The sequence below is a fragment of the Chaetura pelagica genome, unplaced genomic scaffold (genome assembly GCF_000747805.2).
Source record: "Chaetura pelagica isolate M959 unplaced genomic scaffold, ChaPel_1.0 scaffold386, whole genome shotgun sequence".
NCBI lineage: Eukaryota > Metazoa > Chordata > Aves > Apodiformes > Apodidae > Chaetura > Chaetura pelagica.
The window spans coordinates 2,369,884-2,389,734 of NW_009953703.1; the positions used below are offsets into that span (position 1 = coordinate 2,369,884).

The 19,851-nt window shown below is 42.7% G+C and overlaps 1 protein-coding gene across 1 annotated transcript; it reads left to right on the plus strand.

The window, feature by feature from the left end:
- Positions 1-543: 543 nt before the first annotated feature.
- On the plus strand, positions 544-18,997 carry LCT (lactase). The gene is made up of 18 exons (XM_010000376.1): positions 544-1,207; positions 2,808-2,837; positions 3,364-3,425; positions 4,170-4,253; positions 5,103-5,205; positions 5,842-5,950; positions 6,374-7,061; positions 7,428-8,073; positions 9,330-10,889; positions 11,222-11,490; positions 11,931-12,221; positions 13,122-13,320; positions 14,003-14,205; positions 14,583-14,692; positions 16,169-16,303; positions 16,948-17,171; positions 17,849-18,085; positions 18,789-18,997. The coding sequence occupies exons 1-18, from the start codon at positions 544-546 to the stop codon at positions 18,995-18,997; spliced, it is 5,823 nt and encodes a 1,940-aa protein (XP_009998678.1).
- The last annotated feature ends 854 nt before the right edge of the window (positions 18,998-19,851 follow it).

Below are 19,851 nucleotides of genomic sequence, written 5' to 3' on the forward strand. Positions count from 1 at the left end.
TACGTTCCTGCTGCTGCCTGAATGAATGTAACAGCAACTTCTCCAAGTGGGTAAAATGCCACATGTCAGATTTCCTTCATGCACCCCAGAATTAAAGCACAATGGTGCCTTTTGCTCTCCTGCACACCCTGAGCTGTGCTGGCACCCACCTAGCTCTGCTCTTGTTCTTTTCTGCATCCAGAGCTGGGCTGGGGTTCCTTTTAAGCCAAGAAAGGCCAAGAGGAGATGAAAAGCATTGTCCATGGATTTTACCTTCCTCGGAAATGGAGGCAGTATCAGTAACTGTCAACTGATGTTCAAGCATAAAGGGGAACTTGAGCACCTTGGAAAACATTTCCACATGGCCTTTCCCCAACCAATTGTTTGACTGTTTTTTGTATTTGTCTATTTGTTTGCTCATCTATTTAACAAAAGGCCTGATTTGTTATCATTCTAGTGCCAGCTAGTTCTGGGCACCTTTATCTGTCTAGTAGATAGTCTCAGTTAAATATTACTTCTACTGTAGTATAAGTAGCAGGGAATGTTTCTGAAGAGGGGGCAGAAATGGAGCTGATTTGTAGGACAGTTGTCTTCTTCCTGTTTGTCTCTCCCAGCCTTGGGATAGACAGGGAATTTGCTCAGAATTTTATTGCCATTGCTGGACCTCTACCCAGCAAGTCAGTAAACAGGCTGCATCTGCAGAACCAAGTTCTAACAAGGGAAGATCAGAGCCCTGCAGTGGCTGAAGCCCATGACTATCTGTGCCAACAGGATCTTGTAGCTCTTGAGCTGCCCCACTACTTCTCCCAGCTCCGTGAGAACGGGGTGACACACTACAAAGTCTTCCTGCCTTGGGGACACGTTCTGCCAACAGGGGATGCCAGGAAGCCGGATGAAGCTCAAGTGCAGTGTTACCAGGAGCTGCTCAAGACCCTGGTTGCTGCAGACCTCAGGCCAGTGGTAGTTCTGCATCAGCAGCGTGTCCCTGGCGCCGTGGCCGCGCAGCTGGTGGGTAGGAAAGCCAAGTCTTTCGTGGACCTGTTTGTGGAATATGCAGAGTTCAGCTTCCGTGCGTTTGGAGACCTGGTTGATGTGTGGCTCACCTTCAGCCACCTGCCAGAGGTCCTTAGCAGCCTGCCTTACCATCACCCCCTATACCAAGCCCAGGCCCTGGCTGCTGCTCATGAAAGAGCTTACACCCTCTACCATGGGAAATACTCACCAGCAGGTAAGGAGAACGGGGAGAGGGATTTTTTTTTGTGGGGTGTTTTCACAGATACTTTGTGATGGAATTAAATTACAACTGCTACATGCAATCCCTGTGGGAATGTGCTCTCAGTGCTCTCAGGGAAGTATTAAATAGATAAATTAATTTGAGCAGCAGAAACCAGTTCTTCCAGCATTATGATAGTTTTATCTGCTTTTTTTCAAAGGGGTGTTGTCCATGTACTCTTAATCTAAAGACCAGCAGATGCCCCCAATGAACTGTAGCTTCATACTGTTCATATACCAAACTTTAAATTTGTATAATAAAAGTGGGACTGAGACATAGGAAGACTGATTCCTGCCCAGTTATCTTTTTTTTAAAGCCTTAATACTTATTTCAACGTCATTGAAAACTGGGATTGCAATTGCTGCTGCTTCAGTGAGGAGAGGAAGACTGTGCCATCAGTCAGGGGCTGTGCTGTGATCTCTTACATGTGATGGGTGAGGGCTTTTTCATTAAGGCATGATGTATTCCCAAGAAATACAGCTTTAGAGGTCCAGAGCTAGCTCTAGCTGAAGGTCAAATTCAACTCTCAGGTCTCCAGCCAAAAGGTGGAAATCTTAGTAAATGTATTGAAAAAATCTACTTAAACAAACCTGATCATAGTTTAAAGTCACATTTCCCATTTAATCAAAAGGAAATTATTTTACTTAAAAAAGTTAATTAAAATAGTTAAAGCAACACGAAACAAGGTCTTTATTAGTATAAAATGAAATTTAATTATCTCCATCAGGTACAAATTAAAATTACTCTGATCCAGTCTTGTTCTGTTTTTTTCTGTGTCTGCAGTGTCCTTGGTTTGACTTTCCTCATTGCAGACACTGGGATTTTAAAGTAATTAAATCTTAACTCTACCTGTATTACACAGAGCAGGAGAGTTTCACTTCTATGATGGGTACCTGAGATTTTCTAAGCAGCTGTCCTCTTGCATCTGTCTTCTTTGGGCTTGGAGTTTTTCTGTCCCAGGCAGACAACCAGTAGAGCTTTCTGAGTAACCTTTTTTATTTCAAATTTTAAATTAACTTATTTATTTTGAACTCTTGTTTTTGTCAGGAATACTTAGCAGTGCAGTTCACACTGTCTGGTGATAGCCCCTAGAAGATGCCCAGCTTCCTTCTCTCCTCGCCTATCCCCAAAAGTTCTCAGCATCCCAGGATCTCAGCAGCATCCAGCACAGAACGGTTTTTAAAATTAACCACTGTAGAACCACCACAAAGGCATGAAAATTAGAGCTATTACTTACATTTATGCCACTGGACATTCTGATCCACCTGCCTGCTAGGAATGGTGCTAAGATGTGTGTGAGCAGTCATGATGACAAGATGTATTGACAAAGACTCCTTGAATTCTTCCTTTGAATTTCTACCTTCTTCATCTCTCCAATGAAATCATAGTGGGTATTCTGAATTCAGCTACTGAGGACACTGTCTAATGTTCCGCATCTTCAAAAATTTCCAACTGATTTTAAAATAATGGAACTTTTTGATTTGTCTTTAACATAAAATCACTTTTTAATTTGTCCTTAATGTTCTACCAAGAGGCTGCCTCTTCTCTTTTCAAGGTGGAAAGCTGTCCATTGCTTTAGGAATGGGTCAGGTCTTGGACAGTGAGTCATCAGAATTGCTTTCAGTTTTTCTTCAGGTAACACCTTAATATAAATGATTTCCAAAATCATATTAATGTTATTCAATTTAACTTGATTTTTATGTATGGGATCAAGTGACTTGTTACAAGTTAAATAACATTTTAGCAAGTTAACCAACTGACCAGTTCGATACATTTTTCTCATTTGATTAGTCTGATTATGGGAAGCTTGCTGATTTTAAAAATTACTTCAGCATCCTTCCTTGGCTAGAAAGCACTGGCCAAGATATATGGCAATATATTTGCTCTCATAATTGGTGATTCTAGCAATACACTTGCTTAGATAATAAGGTGTCTGCAAAAAGTGCACTCATTGTAATTTCCTTTGCAAGTCTACTTAATGCACCACCAAAGAAACAGATACTTTAAGTAACTGGTATTTAAAAAATCTGCTTATTATGTTAAAACACAGACTGAGCTGTGCTAAAAGTTGCACAGGGATGGCACATGAGGAAAACGTAATTTCTACAAAGACAATGACACCATTTCTGTAAAGACCAAGCTCTCTGTTAGTAGCTGTCATCATATAGAGGATGTTGATGCAGGGTGCAGTGAATAAATGCAGGTTTTTTCTTGTATTCAGAATCCTTCAAACTTAAATAATGGATTAAGCAGTGTTGTAGGCATGACATTTCAAGGATAAAAGCAAGGTGTGGTTTGTAGGGAGAGGAAAGATATGGTATTAGATGAACTGACTAAACTAGAAGAAAACCTTGGACTGAAAAATAAACTGAAAGCTTATCAGTTTTTTTCCAGCTTTATCAGCTGGTTTAATAAAAGCATATGGTTTATTCCCTTGACTTCTAGTGGGGTAATACTTGTAGTTCAGATTGATTAAAGATTTTTGAAATGGACTTTCCCCAAAGGTTTATTGAAAATGCCTGCCTAAGCCATATGGTTGCAAAGGTTTCTCTGTCTGATTAATCATAGGCACTCTTACTAATAAAAAAGTCAAATGTAAATCATGAATATTAAATGTATAAAATACACCTAGGATTTATTTTAACTGTTTAAGTTTTACTTTGTTTAGAAGGAGAGATTGAAACTGAATCTTCCCATACAGTATCCAGTTTGTACTAATTTTATATATATCTATATATATTTATATATATATATCAACATTCTGTGATATTGTCCAGGGTGTCCATGTGGTCATATGGCTTCTAACTCCAGCAATGTATCCTTGTCAAGCATTTAATGATTTTAAAGAATTTTTAATGTAATACCTGCAAAAAATACATTTTACTCTAGGATTATTCTTTTCTCCTTTTTTTTCCAGGATTCAGTAGACTTTCTGTCTCTCAGCCTTCAGTACTCTTGTGGAAATGAAACAGATTTCTACAAGAAATTGAATGAATTCCAGGTAACATGATGCACAGTGTTGAAATTACAGTATCAGGCAACAGACCATAAGTAGAAGGGGGAATTCCATGTTTCTTGATGCATGTCTAAATAGTTCTGATTTGCTTTGAGAGCTCAGACAACCCCTACACTAGGAAACAGCTGCATAGTGCTCACTTATTTCTCTGTTGTTATTCTGACTTTGAAACAGGTGTTTGAAAGTGCTGGAAAGGATCATCTTGGTCAGTGCTCATGATTGATTCATCAACAACTGGAATGGCATAATTCTTTCTTTTGTCCAGTACTGAAAAATCTCTTGCATCTTAAGTGCTTGAGAAGCTGTTAGGTTAACATTTGTGCACTAAGATACTGCTTTATTCCAGCATGGGTTCTGCAACTGCAACTGGTAGTGAACTGCTTTCTTAAAATCCTGAAGATGAGAGTTATCTAGCAACTAGGTAGCAGAGTGAAGAGCTATCCTTGTGGCTCATTCTCTTTAGGGTCCCAACATGCTGAGGTTACTCAAAAAATCTGGAATGGACCATTAGTGCAACAGATTCTTACCAAACAAGCTCTCAAAAAAGGACATAGTTCCTTGTGCCTTTTCAATGACGAGTTGAACACTGAAGGTTTTGAAGTTTTGTGCTTTAAGTTGCATTGGGCTTTTTTTTTTGGATCAGAGAAAAATAGTGGGTGGTATTTAATGCTTACTCTGTTGATTTATGAATTTAACTTTGAATAACTTTATCAACAATTCTCAGTGTTCTAGGTATTCCTTATTCTGTGTTAAAAGCAACAGATGCCAAGAGCATGGTTTTCCTAGCTGGCTGATGTTTCTTTTCATGCAAGTCTCTGACTTCTGGTTTTGCAGAATGTCTGGAAGAACATAGAGATCTTGATTTTCAGTTTAAAGTTACTTGATTGTGGTTCCAAGGAAGCGAATCTTGTCACACCAGCAGCTGCCATTGTCACTGGTGAGTCACATGTTTCAAGAAGGAGGAGAGCTTTTTTTTAGCTAAGCTCTGCATGGCAAATTATAGAGGAAATTCAAAATAGTCGAGTCCAGGCTGCTACTATTAGATGAAATAACTTTATGGTTTCTTTCATAGCTGCCTTGGAAAGTTAAGGATAGATGGTGAGTGTTGAGGGAGGGGAAGCAGGAAATCTTTCCCAAAACTTTCAGTCATTTTTGTCAGGCTCAAGTTGCTCTAGGGGAGGTTCAGATTGGATGTTAGGAAAAATTTCTTTACTGAAAGGGATGTCAGGCACTGGAACAGGCTGCTCAGGGAGATGATAGAGTCATTACCCCTGGAGGAATTTAAGAGTTCTGTAGATGTGGCACTTAAAGAAATGGTTTAGTGATTGACTTGGCAGTGTGAGTTTTACTGTTGGACTTGATGATCTTAATGGTCTTTTCTGACCTAAATGATTCTATGATTCTGTGATAATTTCATAACATGGAATTGTAAATATCTAATGAAAATCAACAGATTTGATCTGAGAAAAATATGAAAAGCACCTTGTTTCTAAAGGTGTAATTATATGTACAAGTAGTGTCATATCATCTAAGTTGTGACTAAGTCCATCACTTCCCATTTGTTTGTTTTCAGCTATTAATAAAGAAGAGACACGTATGATTGGATATGATGTTAATGAGTTCTTGGACTTCTCATCACCTCATGTTTTAAGGTACAGCTTTTGCCCCTTAAATCGGTTACTGTAACAAAATGGTGTCCTCTAGAAACCTCTGTGGGGGCAGACACAGGTGGTTTTAGTGGTGAAGTCTGCTGTTAGTTGCTGAAAGGACTGGAAAGGGGTGCCTTTCTGCTGAGCCCAGCCACTTGTTATTATGGGCCATCTTCTGTCCTACTATTACAGGCAATGTAATCTCTTCCAGTCTCACATCCTTTGTAGCCCAAATTCCACCTTCAGTTCCATGTGCAGTTAGCTCTGTGTACTCCACCTTCATCTGCTAGCTGGATGGCAGCAGGCTGGATCATTAAGGTGACAAAGGAACTATACCCTAAGTGGCTTATGTGAGTGGAATGGGAAGCAAACAGTTCTTTTATTCCCCAGGTTGGCAAGTTCTTTGGCACTGGTACCCACCTTGGATATTTCAACTTCTTTTTGTTCTATTTCCAGCAAAACAAATACTCTACAGGAGAACCCAGATGCTGTTCCTGCCCCTCGCTCCTCCTATCAAACAGTTTGGGAAATGTTTGCTAAACAATCTGAACTGGAGAGGGATTATTTCCTGCAAGATGTTTTCCCAAGTGGTTTCCTCTGGGGCATATCCACAGGTGCCTTTAACATTGAAGGAGCTTGGGCAGAGGATGGGAAAGGAGAGAGCATCTGGGATCACTTTGGGCATGCAGGTCATGTCCACATGAACCAAACAGCAGATGTGGCATGTGACAGCTACTATAAAACCAGCTATGACATTTACCTACTTAGGGGTCTTAATCCCCAACTGTACAAATTTTCATTATCCTGGCCTAGAATTTTTCCTACTGGCACCAACGAGACCATCAACTTCAAGGGTGTTGCTTATTACAACCAATTAATTAACCAATTGCTAGACCTTAACATTGAGCCCATGGTGACTCTGTTCCACTGGGACCTCCCGCAAGCTCTTCAGGTTCTTGGTGGCTGGCAGAATGACACTATCATAGATGCTTTTGTCAACTATGCAGACTTTTGCTTTTCCACTTTTGGGGATCGTGTCAAGTTCTGGATTACATTCCATGAGCCTTGGGTTATCAGCTATGCTGGCTATGGCACTGGAGAGCATCCTCCAGGAATCACTGACCCAGGAGTAGCATCTTATAAGGTAGGTACACAGGAATAACTAGGATTCTGCAGCTGCCATTGTTCTGTTTTCCTGTGATGGTTGTGTACTTTAACTATGTTCAAGCCTGACGTGGCCTCTGAGACAAGTATTTGCTTTTTGGATTTATCATACTTGCAAAAAATGGGTTATGTAAGGGGTGCTAGATGCTTTTATTTTTCTGTTCTGAAAGCTGGTGTTGATGGGTAGCCAGGTTCTTCTGCTTATTCCAAAACCTACTGCACTCTTAGGGTATCATTATTTGTTCTGTCAAGGTTTCTTCTTTTGGATGGAGATGACATTCTCAATGCTTAAGAGTTCTTGTGCAAAGCAGTGTGACACACACATTGCTCTGCTTTCTGCCCCCAGGTGGCTCATACAATTCTCAAGGCTCACGCCAAGGTGTGGCACCTGTATAATGACAAATACCGTTCTCGGCAACTGGGAAAGGTGGGGCTGGTTCTGAACTCAGATTGGGCTGAACCCAAGACTCCAACCAACTCTGAGGATGTGAGGGCATCTGAGAGGTACTTGCAGTTCATGCTTGGCTGGTTTGCTCACCCTATATTTGTTAATGGTGATTACCCTGATATCCTGAAGGCTCAGATCCAGGAAGTAAACCAGCAGTGCTCCACAACAATTGCACAGCTGCCTCTGTTTACAGAAGAGGAGAAATCCTGGGTGAAAGGGACTGCAGATTTTTTTGGTCTTTCCCATTACACTTCCCACTTGGTCAGTGCTGTGACCAACAGGACCTGCACACCAGGCTATGAGAGCATCGGGAACTTCTCCTTGCATGTAGACCCTTCTTGGCCACGGACTGCCTCTGCTTGGGTCCATGTGGTCCCTTGGGGATTGAGACGGCTGCTGAAGTTTGTGTCCCAGGAATATACAGGGACAAAGATCCCCATTTACATAGCAGGAAATGGTGTGCCCACAGAAGACACAGGGGATCTCATTAACGACACTCTGCGAGTGGATTATTTCCACCAGTACATCAATGAGGCTCTAAAAGGTATGGAGAAATTTAATTTATTTTATTATTATTATTTTTAGATAATGGAATATAGTTATTCTATCCCTTCCATGGTGGTTAACTTTAAAACATCACCACTTGCATAGTGATACGAGGTCAGCTGCTTGCTCTGTATGTAGTGTGACCTCATATACTTCAGCCTGTCTTGTGTCCAGATGTGGAACTCTTCATTCTGCTTACATATGGGATTAGATTTTTTACACACACGATTATTGTAGCCTGCACCCTAATGTCAGTCCTTGTGAGACCAGTGTTTATATACCGGAGCTCCCCAGAAGATTTGTCTGCAACTAGACTCTTGCCTGTGAAGATCTTGTAGATCAGGACTGAACTGGCTAAGCAGCTCTAACTAGCAGCACCCTTTACCCCTTCTGGTTAGAATTTTGAGGGAGATATTTATATCTCGGTCATTTTGAGCAAGGTTCAGGGTATGCTTGTATCTTTGCAAACTGTTATCACCTGACATAAAAATAGTATTAGAGACTGAAGTTCTGAACAGGTAGAGAGATTTGAGATTTCAAATAAAGAGTTTACTGATATTCTCTTGAGATACATAAGCCAGAATTGTCAGGAAAATTTTATTTTATGCTGTATTAAATGGGTTGGTGATGAGTGTTCAGTATTTGATCTTCTTGACCTAGTTCTCAGCATGCTGACTGGAGTGTTAAAAGAGCTACAGAAAGCACAATTTGGCATTGCAGTTATGGCTCAGCAGAAGTAGAGAAGATGGACTGAATTTCGGAAGTGAACCTCTCTGGAAGGAGGGAGATGTAGTGCTTTTTTTAGGCAGTGTGGGGAAGGATGCTGGACTTGACTGTGCCCATATTGGATATGCTGTGTTCGGGGAATATAGGCAAGCACTAAATACATGTAATATTTTATTTTAACTATACTGTTAAATCTGAAAATGCACGATATGCCTAAATTGATGAATTGTGCTTGAAAAACAAGAACTCAGGGAAAAGGGATACCAGTGGCACAAGTGTCCTGCACTCCAATATGTCTTGACTAATGTTTCTTTTCTCATGCATTTTATTTGACCAGCTCCTGTTACAGCACCGGCTGCTTTTCTTGCCAGACACTCTTAATTTTGCATGGGTTTTTTTTGCCGAAAGACCATTGGTAGATGTTTGGCTTATCACAATGTTACCTTCTCTTGTGATGCTTAGTTGTGCTGTGCTTTGTTCTGAAGATGTTCACACAAGTAACAGTGTCTTGTACTGTTTCTGTGACAGCGGTAAAACTAGACGCAGTTGATGTTCGGTCGTATGTTGCCCGATCCCTGGTTGATGGCTTTGAAGGCCGATTGGGGTACAGCCTAAAATTTGGGCTGCATCATGTGAATTTTGAAGATAGCAACCGACCAAGGACTCCCAAGTCATCTGCTTATTTCTATTCTAGTGTTATTGAAAGAAATGGTTTCCCATCCAAAGTCTTGGACAGATTTTCTCCGCCAGTGGTGTTTGACCTGCCTGTACCATCAAAGTTGCCAGATTTGCCAGCATCAGAAGTTCCCTCCCGGGCAAAGGTTGTCTGGCAGAAGTTTTCATCTCAAAAAGCCTTTGAAAGGGACATGTACTTTTATGGGACATTCCCAGAGGACTTTTCATGGGGTGTGTCTTCCTCTGCCTACCAGATAGAGGGAGGCTGGGATGCTGATGGCAAAGGGCCCAGCATTTGGGATAACTTCACCCATGTCCCAGGAAATATAAAGAATAATGACAATGGAGATACAGCTTGTGATAGCTACAACAAGGTGGAGCAAGATATTTACCTGCTGAGAGCCTTAGGGGTGAAGAACTATCATTTCTCCCTCTCCTGGTCTCGAATTTTCCCCAGCGGAAGGAACAGCTCAATAAACAGCCATGGAGTTGACTATTACAACCGTCTCATTGATGGACTGGTTGCAAACAACATCACTCCAATTGTCACTCTCTACCACTGGGACCTGCCACAAGCTCTCCAGGACATTGGTGGCTGGGAGAGCAACACACTGATTGACCTGTTTGACAGTTTTGCGGACTTCTGTTTCCAGACCTTTGGGGACAGGGTGAAGTTCTGGATTACCTTCAATGAGCCCCAAGTCATTGCCTGGGTTGGCTATGGCTCTGGGGCCTTTCCACCCAATGTCAAAGACCCTGGTAGTGCTCCCTACAGGGTTGCCCACATCTTATTGAAAGCTCATGCCAGGGTCTACCACACATACGATGACAAATACAGAATGAGTCAGGGAGGGGTCATTGCCCTGTGTCCCAACATCGACTGGGTTGAGCCAAAGACACCGAGTGACCCCAGGGACATCGAAGCTGCAGACAGATACCTGCAGTTTTTGGTGGGGTGGTTTATGCACCCCATTTTGAAAAATGGGGACTACCCAGAGGTCATGAAGTGGAAAGTTGGGAACAGGAGTGAGCTCCAGAACCTGCCGTCGTCTCGCCTACCGGTTTTCACAGCAGAAGAGCGTGAATACATCAGGGGCACAGCAGATGTTTTCTGCTTCAACACCTACACTTCCAAAATTGTAACCCATGCAACAACCCGTTTGAAGCCTTTCTCTTATGAGCATGACCGAGAAGTTTTAACAAAGGTTGACAACTCCTGGCCTTCCTCAGCTATTCCTGAGCACCGCGCCGTGGCCTGGGGGCTGAGAAGGCTACTGAACTGGATCAAAGAAGAATATGGAAATCCCCCAATATACATTATAAAGAATGGGGTGGGGAGAAAGACCAAATCTGATGTTGATGACAATGCCAGGATATTTTATTATAAAACATATATTGATGAAGCTTTAAAAGGTACCAGTGTTTTCTTTTGTTCTGTTGATGTTGTGGGTCTCCTTCCTAGATTTCTGTTTACTTCTCTGAAGAGTATTTTTTAAAAGTGCTTGATATCAGTCTTTTAAATATTCTGAATACAATGTAAACATAGTGTTTCTTTTTATGATCTCCTTTCTTGGCTGTTTGTACTTTGTATCCTCTAACTATGAAGAATCTCTTAAAGATCTTCATTGACCAGTGCCAGCTTTATGATCCAGAAGTGTCTTTATACTTGCATGGGAATTCCCTGTGGTTCATTTAATGTGTGAATTATACCACTGATGCTCTTCCATTTGCTTCTGGTCTTTCAGCTTACAAATTGGATGGTGTTAATCTGAGAGGATACAACCCCTGGTCTCTTATGGATAGCTTTGAATGGTTGAATGGTTATGATCCAAGATTTGGACTGCACCAGGTTGATTTTGACAATCCCAGCAGGCCAAGAACCCCAAAGAGGTCTGCTGTGTATTATGCAGGAGTCATCCGCAATAATGGGATCCCACTGCCAAGGGAAGATGAATTTCTATATGGAGAGTTTCCAGAGAACTTCTGGTGGAGTGTAGCAACTGCAGCCTATCAGGTTAGGAAACCAAGATGGACTCTTGAAGTATCTGGGGACAACTAATTCATTTTGGATGAGACACCTACAGATATTGTAACAATAGGTTTTACTGTCATTGAGGGTTAGCTTAACAGTCACTGTAAAAGTGAGGAACTTGGAAATATGTAAGGGGGTGGTTATGCCACAGGAATTGAGACAGCAGCATGGGCTTCACAAGAGCCAGCCAACATGGAGCAGCAGGTGAACCGAAACAATGCCTGTTCTGTGACACTGTGGTTCGCTAATACATCTTGCCTAAACACCCAAGAGGTCTTACTAGATTGGAACAGCAAAACCATTGCTATTTCTAGTCTTAAGATGATAAGTCAAAATATTGTGTGGTGCCACAAAGACTTCTTTGCTAGGCCAAGACATGAATTTGGGCTTTACTAACAGTTTCCCCCCATCTTCAATTACAGATTGAGGGAGGATGGAGAGCAGATGGGAAGGGACTTAGCATTTGGGACAAATATGCTCACACTCCCTTGAAAATCAGCAATGATGCCACTGGAGATGTGGCTTGTGACAGCTACCACAAGATTGAGGAGGATGTGGAAATGCTGAAAAACCTCAGGGTGTCTCACTATCGCTTTTCAGTCTCCTGGTCCCGTGTTCTCCCAGATGGAACCACCAGATACATCAATGAAGTGGGACTGAACTACTATGAAAGGCTTATTGATGCTCTTCTGGCAGCTAACATAAAGCCTCAGGTAACTAAAAGCAGTAGCTTTCAGGTAACTAAAAAACAGCAGAACCCAAGTATGATGCTCTGTGTGTGTTTCCATCCACCCACTCCTTCACAGAGAAATTGTTTTTCATTGTGTTCTGCAAGGAAATATGTTTTTTGCACAAGAAAATGAACTGGCAATATAGGGCTGTGTTAGAAATTACTACCTGGGAAGATCACAGTAACCTTATTGTTGGCTGTTTCCAATTACCTACTCATGCTTTATGTGCTTGGAAGTGAATTCCACAAGCACCTATACAGCCTTCTTTCCAGAGACTGAGGTGGGGCTGACCAACCTACAGTTCCCTGGATCCTCCTTCTTGCCTTTCTTGGGGATTGGTGCAATATTCTTTTCCCAGGAGTCCAGAAACTTCACTGATCAGCATGGTTTGTCATAAATGTTGATGACAGTGACCTCACCATTGCATCAATCACTCTTTTGCAACTGTTGAGTTAATCTGATCTGTCCCCATAGGCTTAGACACATGTAACCTGAGCAAACTTGTGCCTTCATGGCATTCCTCTAGACTGGTCCAAACGGGTGTCCTGTTGGACTGTATTTCATCTGAGAGTCAGTGCAGGCACAACAGTTCTTCACTGATGTGTTCGTGATACCAGGTGACGATGGTTGGTAAAAGCTTCATTTTCACCATCAGGCAGTCCCTAGAGTTTGAGTCATTTCCCCATATCCTAAAGAAACTGAAACACTGGTATTTCATTTGAGTGCATGAGTGATCACTACAAACTCAAACACCATTAGGAACAGGCAGCTGCAGATCCAAGCATGGTTTATTTATGTTCATAAATGAGGCTGGGTTACCATCCTTATTTCCTAAAGAAGAGTCACTGGTTGAGTGCTTTCTCTTGCTGTCTTTCTCCACAGGTAACTCTCTACCATTGGGACCTCCCACAGGCACTGCAGAATGTTGGTGGGTGGGAGAATGATACTATAGTTCAGAGGTTTAAGGAATATGCTGAGCTCCTTTTCCAGAGATTGGGAGATAAAGTGAAATTTTGGATAACCCTCAATGAACCCTACAACACTGCATATCTTGGCTATGGCGTTGGCACAGCTGCTCCAGGTAGGACTGCTGGGCATGACCTCAGAGACTTCATGGCAGTGTAGGCACAACTCTGTGTTAAGCTGCTGCAGAGTGGATGCCAGGGGCACACAAAGGTAGAGCAAGGAAACAGATGTGGTGGGGATGGATGGGGTTTGGACTGCTGTGGTGTGGTGAATGGCCCTTCTCTCACTTTCCCTGTCCTCACCAAGACCCATCTTCCTTCCACTCCTCTAATCCCCAACCCCTCTCCTGCAGCCTCCAGTTGCACTTGCTGTCTGGAGCAGACCCCATTTCCAGACCATTTCCAGGGATCATGGAGAAAGGTTAGGGCTGGAAGAGAGTCAAGCTCAGCTGGCTCAGGGAAAGGGAGTGATGGGAGTTGGCCTCAACACACAGCTTTCTGCTCTCCACCCTGGCAGCAGCAGCCTGTTGCCAGGGCTGGCAGTGCCACACAGGCAGCTCCTGAGCCAGTCTGTGTCCCACTGCAGGGGGAGGAAGGAGGGATGCCGGGTCCTGCACCTCCAGCTCTCTCTGCTGAAGCACAATCTCAGGCACCAGGTGCTGCATGTTCGTTAATTTACTAGCAAGCAGTTCTGGGTGTCCTTGCATGTGTGTTCCCAGCTTCCTGCTGGGAAGCAGCTGATGAGAAAGAAAGCTGGGAACTGCTTCTCCATGGCCTGTGCTGCCCCTCTCCCTGCAGGTGTCTCTGTTCGGCCTGGGCGAGCCCCCTACGCGGTGGGGCACAACTTGATAAAGGCCCACGCCGAGGCCTGGCACCTCTACAACGAGACCTACCGGGCAAAACAGGGAGGAATTATCTCCATCACCATCAACTCTGACTGGGCAGAACCAAGGAACCCACACAGCCAGGAGGACATCAACGCTGCCAGACAATACTTGCAGGTACAGAGACACCGGTCACAGCCCTCCCTGCTGCTCCTGAGTTTGTTTGTGGTGACACAACCGTTCTCTGGGGGCTGGAGGTGCACAGAACCCAGGCTGGCATCTTGCTAAAAGAAAAGGGTGAGCCAGAGGCATCACTGCAAGGGAACATATCACCCTTTTCTGGTGGCTAATCAAGTGTGCAACGGAAACAAGGCAAATGTGATTGCAGTGACAAAAACTTATGAAATTACTGCCATTGTATGGGCACCCCTGGGTGTCTTCATGTGCCTGTTCAATATACGTTCAGGTACTACCTATAAAGCAGAAGGAGAAAGGGGTAAATCTGTTGCTTTGATACATAGTTTATCCTTCTCCCTAATTATTTCCTGGCTTAGTTTCTTCTAGGTTGGTTTGCTCACCCCATTTTCAAAAATGGTGATTATAATGAAGTGATGAAAAAGAGGATTCGGGAACGCAGTCTGGCACAGGGTCTGAGCCAGTCCCGGTAAGAGCCCAGGCACATTCCTCCTCTTGTTTTACTTGCTGTGCTGAAACCTGCTTTTCTGCTAGAAGTGCTAAGTTTCAGTGATTCTGTTGCAAAGCCACTGTAAAAATCTTACTGAATCCTCACAGGGGAACTCTGGTGTGCATCTTGCCTGTTCCCTGTCTTTACCTCTCTTACAAACTGAATTTCTTAATGTAACATATCTGTGGGGTATTAAGTTGGCAGCTCAGGGTGATATAGTAAATGCTCTGCTTTAGACACCTGATGACTATGGTAAATGTATTTTAACTTTTCTTAAAACTATGTACTGAGCTCAAGCACTGAGAATTCATTGGTCTCTCTGAATTATGTTTCTTATTTTCCATTCCCATGATTCTTAACATTACTGTGGTAGCAGTTCTCCATCATGAATGGTTTTCCTTTTCTCTTGCTTTTTAGGCACATACAGGGAAAGCATTTTTTCCCCTTTTCACCTTAATACCAATTCAATGGGGTATATTTGATGTGGGGCTATTCCTGATTGTTCATCTCTGAAAATGCAAAAGACCTCTTGTTTTGAAACAAGGGAGATGGTGTGTGCTCTGAAGCAGAGACAGGTGTCCTCAAGAGTTGTGTTATTGCTTTTGTATGTGGCTGAAGCTGCATTCTTAGGCACTTTATTTGACACGTTATTTCTTCTCCGGCAGTTGCTGACAACAATACGAGCAAAGTCACGTGCATTGCTTTATGAGAGAACGTGCCCAAGCATCTCAAGCTGGGGAGAAGTCTTGTTCTTAATATAAGACTTTGAACTCTCAAGCATCATCAAATTGCCTGGAGCACTGGCTGCCTTTTCAGCAGGGGTTGCCTAGGGACATAACTCCAGGAGAGTTTACCCTGGGTGCTCCTAACTCCATTTCTTACTCTGTGTAGAGTGTGTAGGGCTGCAGATCCCAAAGGTGGATGTTCTTCCCTTTGGAAGGGAACCAAGCACTTTGGGATTAAATGGTAAAGTCATTTAATCTGCTCCTCTGAGTGGGGACAGGAACCCCTGTTTGTCACTGACTGCTGAGAGGCACCATTTCATACTCTCTTCTGTCAGAGCTAATCATGTTCTTGCAGGATGGTGGGCTGAGACAGGTCATTCATGAATACTGGGCTCTGGGTCTCCACAGGGGTGTGGTGAGCACGTGGCAACCAAAATGTTGCCAGTTCCTCCCAGTACACTCCTGACGGGGCAAACACTGTTTTCTTGTCTCATAAACAGGATGATGGTCAAACTCCTTGTTTGACCATGAGCAGGACCTCTAGCCATCAGGCATCTTTTTTTCTGGTCAGTTCTTTTCATCTCTTGGAGAACGTTAGAGCAGGCAGCATGAATTGCATATTCTAGCAAAAGCTTAATTTATGCAACAGGCCTGAGGAGGGGTAGAAGAAGAGAAAATCCGAAGAAGACTTACATTTTGAGTTTATGCTTTTTTCTGTTTTCTGTTGCAGACTTCCAGAATTTACTGAAAGTGAAAAGCAAAGAATTAAAGGCACATATGACTACTTTGGTCTAAATCATTATACTACAGTTTTAACATACAACATAAACTATCCTGCTGGCATTCTGTCATATGACTCTGACAGGTAAGAGATGAATCTAAATTATTGGTCAAGTAAAATGTGCACACCTGGAGCCTGGGCCAACTGAGCAGTGTACACTGCTAGCAAACAAAGCCATGACACAGGTATTTTAAGCTGTTATAACCAACACTAGGGAAAACACTCCCAAACAGTACCAAATAGCCCTTTTTTTTACAGGCCTGATAATAGATGTGAATGGTAAAAACAGAACAAAAAAAGAAGATCCACTAAAGGAAGGAATTTGCACTTGTGAGTCTCCCAGGGGTTTGGGATCAGCTGTAAACAGTATTTATTTTAACTCCTCATCTACAGCCTGCAGTCTGAACTGCCAGATTATCCTGATTTGCTGTTAAACAGTTGTTAATTCCCTCACCACATTAACTAGATGTAAGAGAGTTCAAAGCCTGAATAGCTAAATCACTTCATGGTTTAAGTCAAGATTTTTATGTAGGTACCACTTTCTTTCCCTGGCTTCAAAAGATAAACAGGAGCTTGCTAGCTTTTTGGATGAGAATGAAGGTAATGGTGGGACCACAGATGGGGGTGAACACAGGCTGTTTTCTGAAACGTTTCCAGAGATTACATATGAAATTATTATGACTCCCCTTTGCTGCTGCACCCCTTGACCAGTGTGCCCTCCTCCGCAGGGGTGTAGCGTCAGTAACCGACCGCAGCTGGCTGAACTCTGGTTCCTTCTGGCTAAAGGTGACACCCTTTGGTTTCCGAAAGATCCTGAGGTGGATAAAGGAAGAGTACAACAACCCTCCCATTTATGTGACTGAAAACGGGGTCTCAGAAAGGGGAGCCGTGGACTTCAATGACACTTGGCGCATGCATTACTATCGGAGCTACATTAATGAGGCACTGAAAGGTAAGAGTGATAATTTACCTCTGATTATCCAAATCTCTAGAGAGCAGCAATGTTTTGACACAAGACTGATGGCTACAAAGCAAGTTGTGAGGAGCTGAAAGACCCCTGCCATCATGGTGCAAGTTACATACATAAGATGCACTCTGTATTAATTTCTGGGTTTAGCAGAGCTGCCCAAGGACAGCCACAGCTTTGCAGGGAAAGGATTTCTAAAGGAAGAGATAAAGGCAGATCTAAATTATCCAACTCTGGGTTTAGTAGAGTAATTGCAGCTTCCTTGTACAGCTGCATCTGGCAGGAGCAGGAACTACTCTTTGATAAATACCTATTTTGACTTCTAGTTGTCTTTAAAATAAATGTGTCTTTTAAAGAACAGAAAACAAACCTGAAACTGGATTCAGTTACAGCAGTGACCAAGCAACAGGGAAGGGCTTTTTCAGTTTGCTTCTCTGACCTACTGGGAGCTGCTGGCCAGCTGTTCTGACCATGCTCATTTACTGCCTTTTAGCAGTGAGGCCCCACAAGCATTTGTTTAAACCAGGGTTGTGTGTTGATGGTTCTTCTTCTCTATTCCTAATCCTGTGTTTACTGCACAAAAGCTTTGATTTTTTTTGTTTTTTTGAGCACCTTGTCACCCAGCTGCACAACTGACCTGTTCTGTCTGGTCCTGGTAACAGCCGTTGTGCTTGATGGCGTTGACTTACGAGGCTACACCGCCTGGACACTGATGGACAACTTTGAGTGGGCAGTGGGATTTGATGAAAGGTTTGGGTTCTATCATGTGAATTTCACAGCCCCCGACTTGCCACGGTGCCCCAAGGCCTCGGCCAGGTATTACTCACAGATCATAAACTGCAATGGGTTTCCAGATCCAGCAACGGGCCCACATCCCTGTCTGGAACTGAAGCCGGAAGGTAAGCAATGCAGCAGAAATCATGTTCATCTGCACCTGATTCTAATCTCCAAATGTTTCCATATGATCATTAAATACACTGTTTTCTACACTAGTTTTTTAAGGGCTCCAGTAGTGCACTGACTAATCATCAAGCTTTGTTATAACTGAAGATACTGCTGTGGAATTATGTCACTTCTGTATGTAAAACCAGAATAGTAGGTTTGTGCAATAGCACCTCAGGGCATGCTTGTCTCCAAAAGAAACCCAATTCCCTTCTACTTTTCTCTTGAGTACCAGGGCTTCCTAAGATGTTTTCCAAACCACACACATTCACTATTCTGACCAGTTTTTAATACTTCATACAAATTGGTGTTTTGGTTAAGCCTTTGGAAATATTCTTTTGTCATAGATGTTTGCTGAACTGGAAGAATGGGTTTAACAGCAACTACTGTTAAGTTCGGTGCTTTGGGGATTGACCATGGCTGTCAGACAACACTTGCCCCCTCCTGGAGTCTCAACAGTAGCACTTTTAGCCTCAGTTGTGCCTTTACCCTGAGCTAGAATTGTGTGAATTGCTGATCCACAGAATTACACCTCCTGTCAGAGTACCGCCCAGCAACAGTGAAAGCCGTGCAAGGCAGGAGGGGCCATGCACACGAGCACAGGGCAATGGTCACCCCAGGCTCTGGACTAACACTTTCTTACTGTTTTCTCATGGACAGTGACTCCCACAGAGGCCCCCCCAGGACTGGCTGACAGCGTGCGCTTTCTGGGATTAGATTTATCATCACAAAGTGCAGAAATAGCACTGTATATGCTCTTTGCTCTTTCTGGAGTTGGAGCATTGGGCTTGGCTCTTTTTGCATATCAGTATGGAAAACTATCCAAAAGATCCCATAAGGGATCACACATGCAGCTTAGTAAAATGTAAAGTTTCCACTTGCTAAAGTGTGTGTTTGGTTTTGTTTTTATAAGAATTAAAAAAAAAAAAAGAAAGAAAAAACCACTAGGAAAAGAAACTGTTTCTCATCTAAACAGTTCTCCTACCTAGAAAGGCTGGCATTCTATGATACGGGAAACCGAGTATGGGTACTACTGCAACCCTGTCTTGCCTTAGAGACAGCTCCCCAGTAAAGGAAAATTTTTGTCTCTGTGAACTGCCTTCTCTTCTGCCCAGGCATGAGTGGGTTCATTTCTCAAAGAGAATACTTATGCAGATAGGAATAAGTCCTTTTTGACCTTGTTATTGCTTCACCATCTCCCCTTGGTTGATACAGCCCCTTCAAGGGATCTGAGAGCATCCCTAAGAAGCTTCTTTGTGTTTTAAGGCAAGTTAGTGTTCATACTGGTTTAAACTCAGACAATATACTGTTCTATTGCAGCTACTGCATTTGTTTTTTTCCCCTCCTTTCCTTATAAATTATCTTAAAAATAATGGAAGTAGTACTATGCCTTCACATTTGAGCAGAGTACAAAAATAATTATATTTCCTTTAAATAGGAATCTGAAGCAGTGCAGAACACCCATAATATTTAGGTCTCTGATGACAAGATGTGTGTGGAGGGAAGATTGATAACCTTCCTCCAAAAGAAAACCTTCCATTTTTATGTCACGAACAGCCTTCTTTTTTCTTCCTATATCATAGGCTGGTCCCAAAATGCTATGTCAGATGTATTTTACCAGATTTTAGTATGAGCAACTCCCCAGTAAGGAAATTTACACTGGAACAAAAAGTTTGTCTGCTAAATTTTCTATTTCAGTGTATATGATCCTAACTACTTGCTT

Coding starts and splice junctions, on each gene's coding strand:
- LCT (XM_010000376.1), top strand. CDS start 544: ATGGAGCTGATTTGTAGGACAGTTGTCTTCTTCCTGTTTGTCTCTCCC. Junction 8,074..9,329: donor CATCAATGAGGCTCTAAAAG/GTATGGAGAAAT, acceptor TTTCTGTGACAG/CGGTAAAACTAGACGCAGTT. Junction 16,304..16,947: donor CTGTCATATGACTCTGACAG/GTAAGAGATGAA, acceptor CCTCCTCCGCAG/GGGTGTAGCGTCAGTAACCG.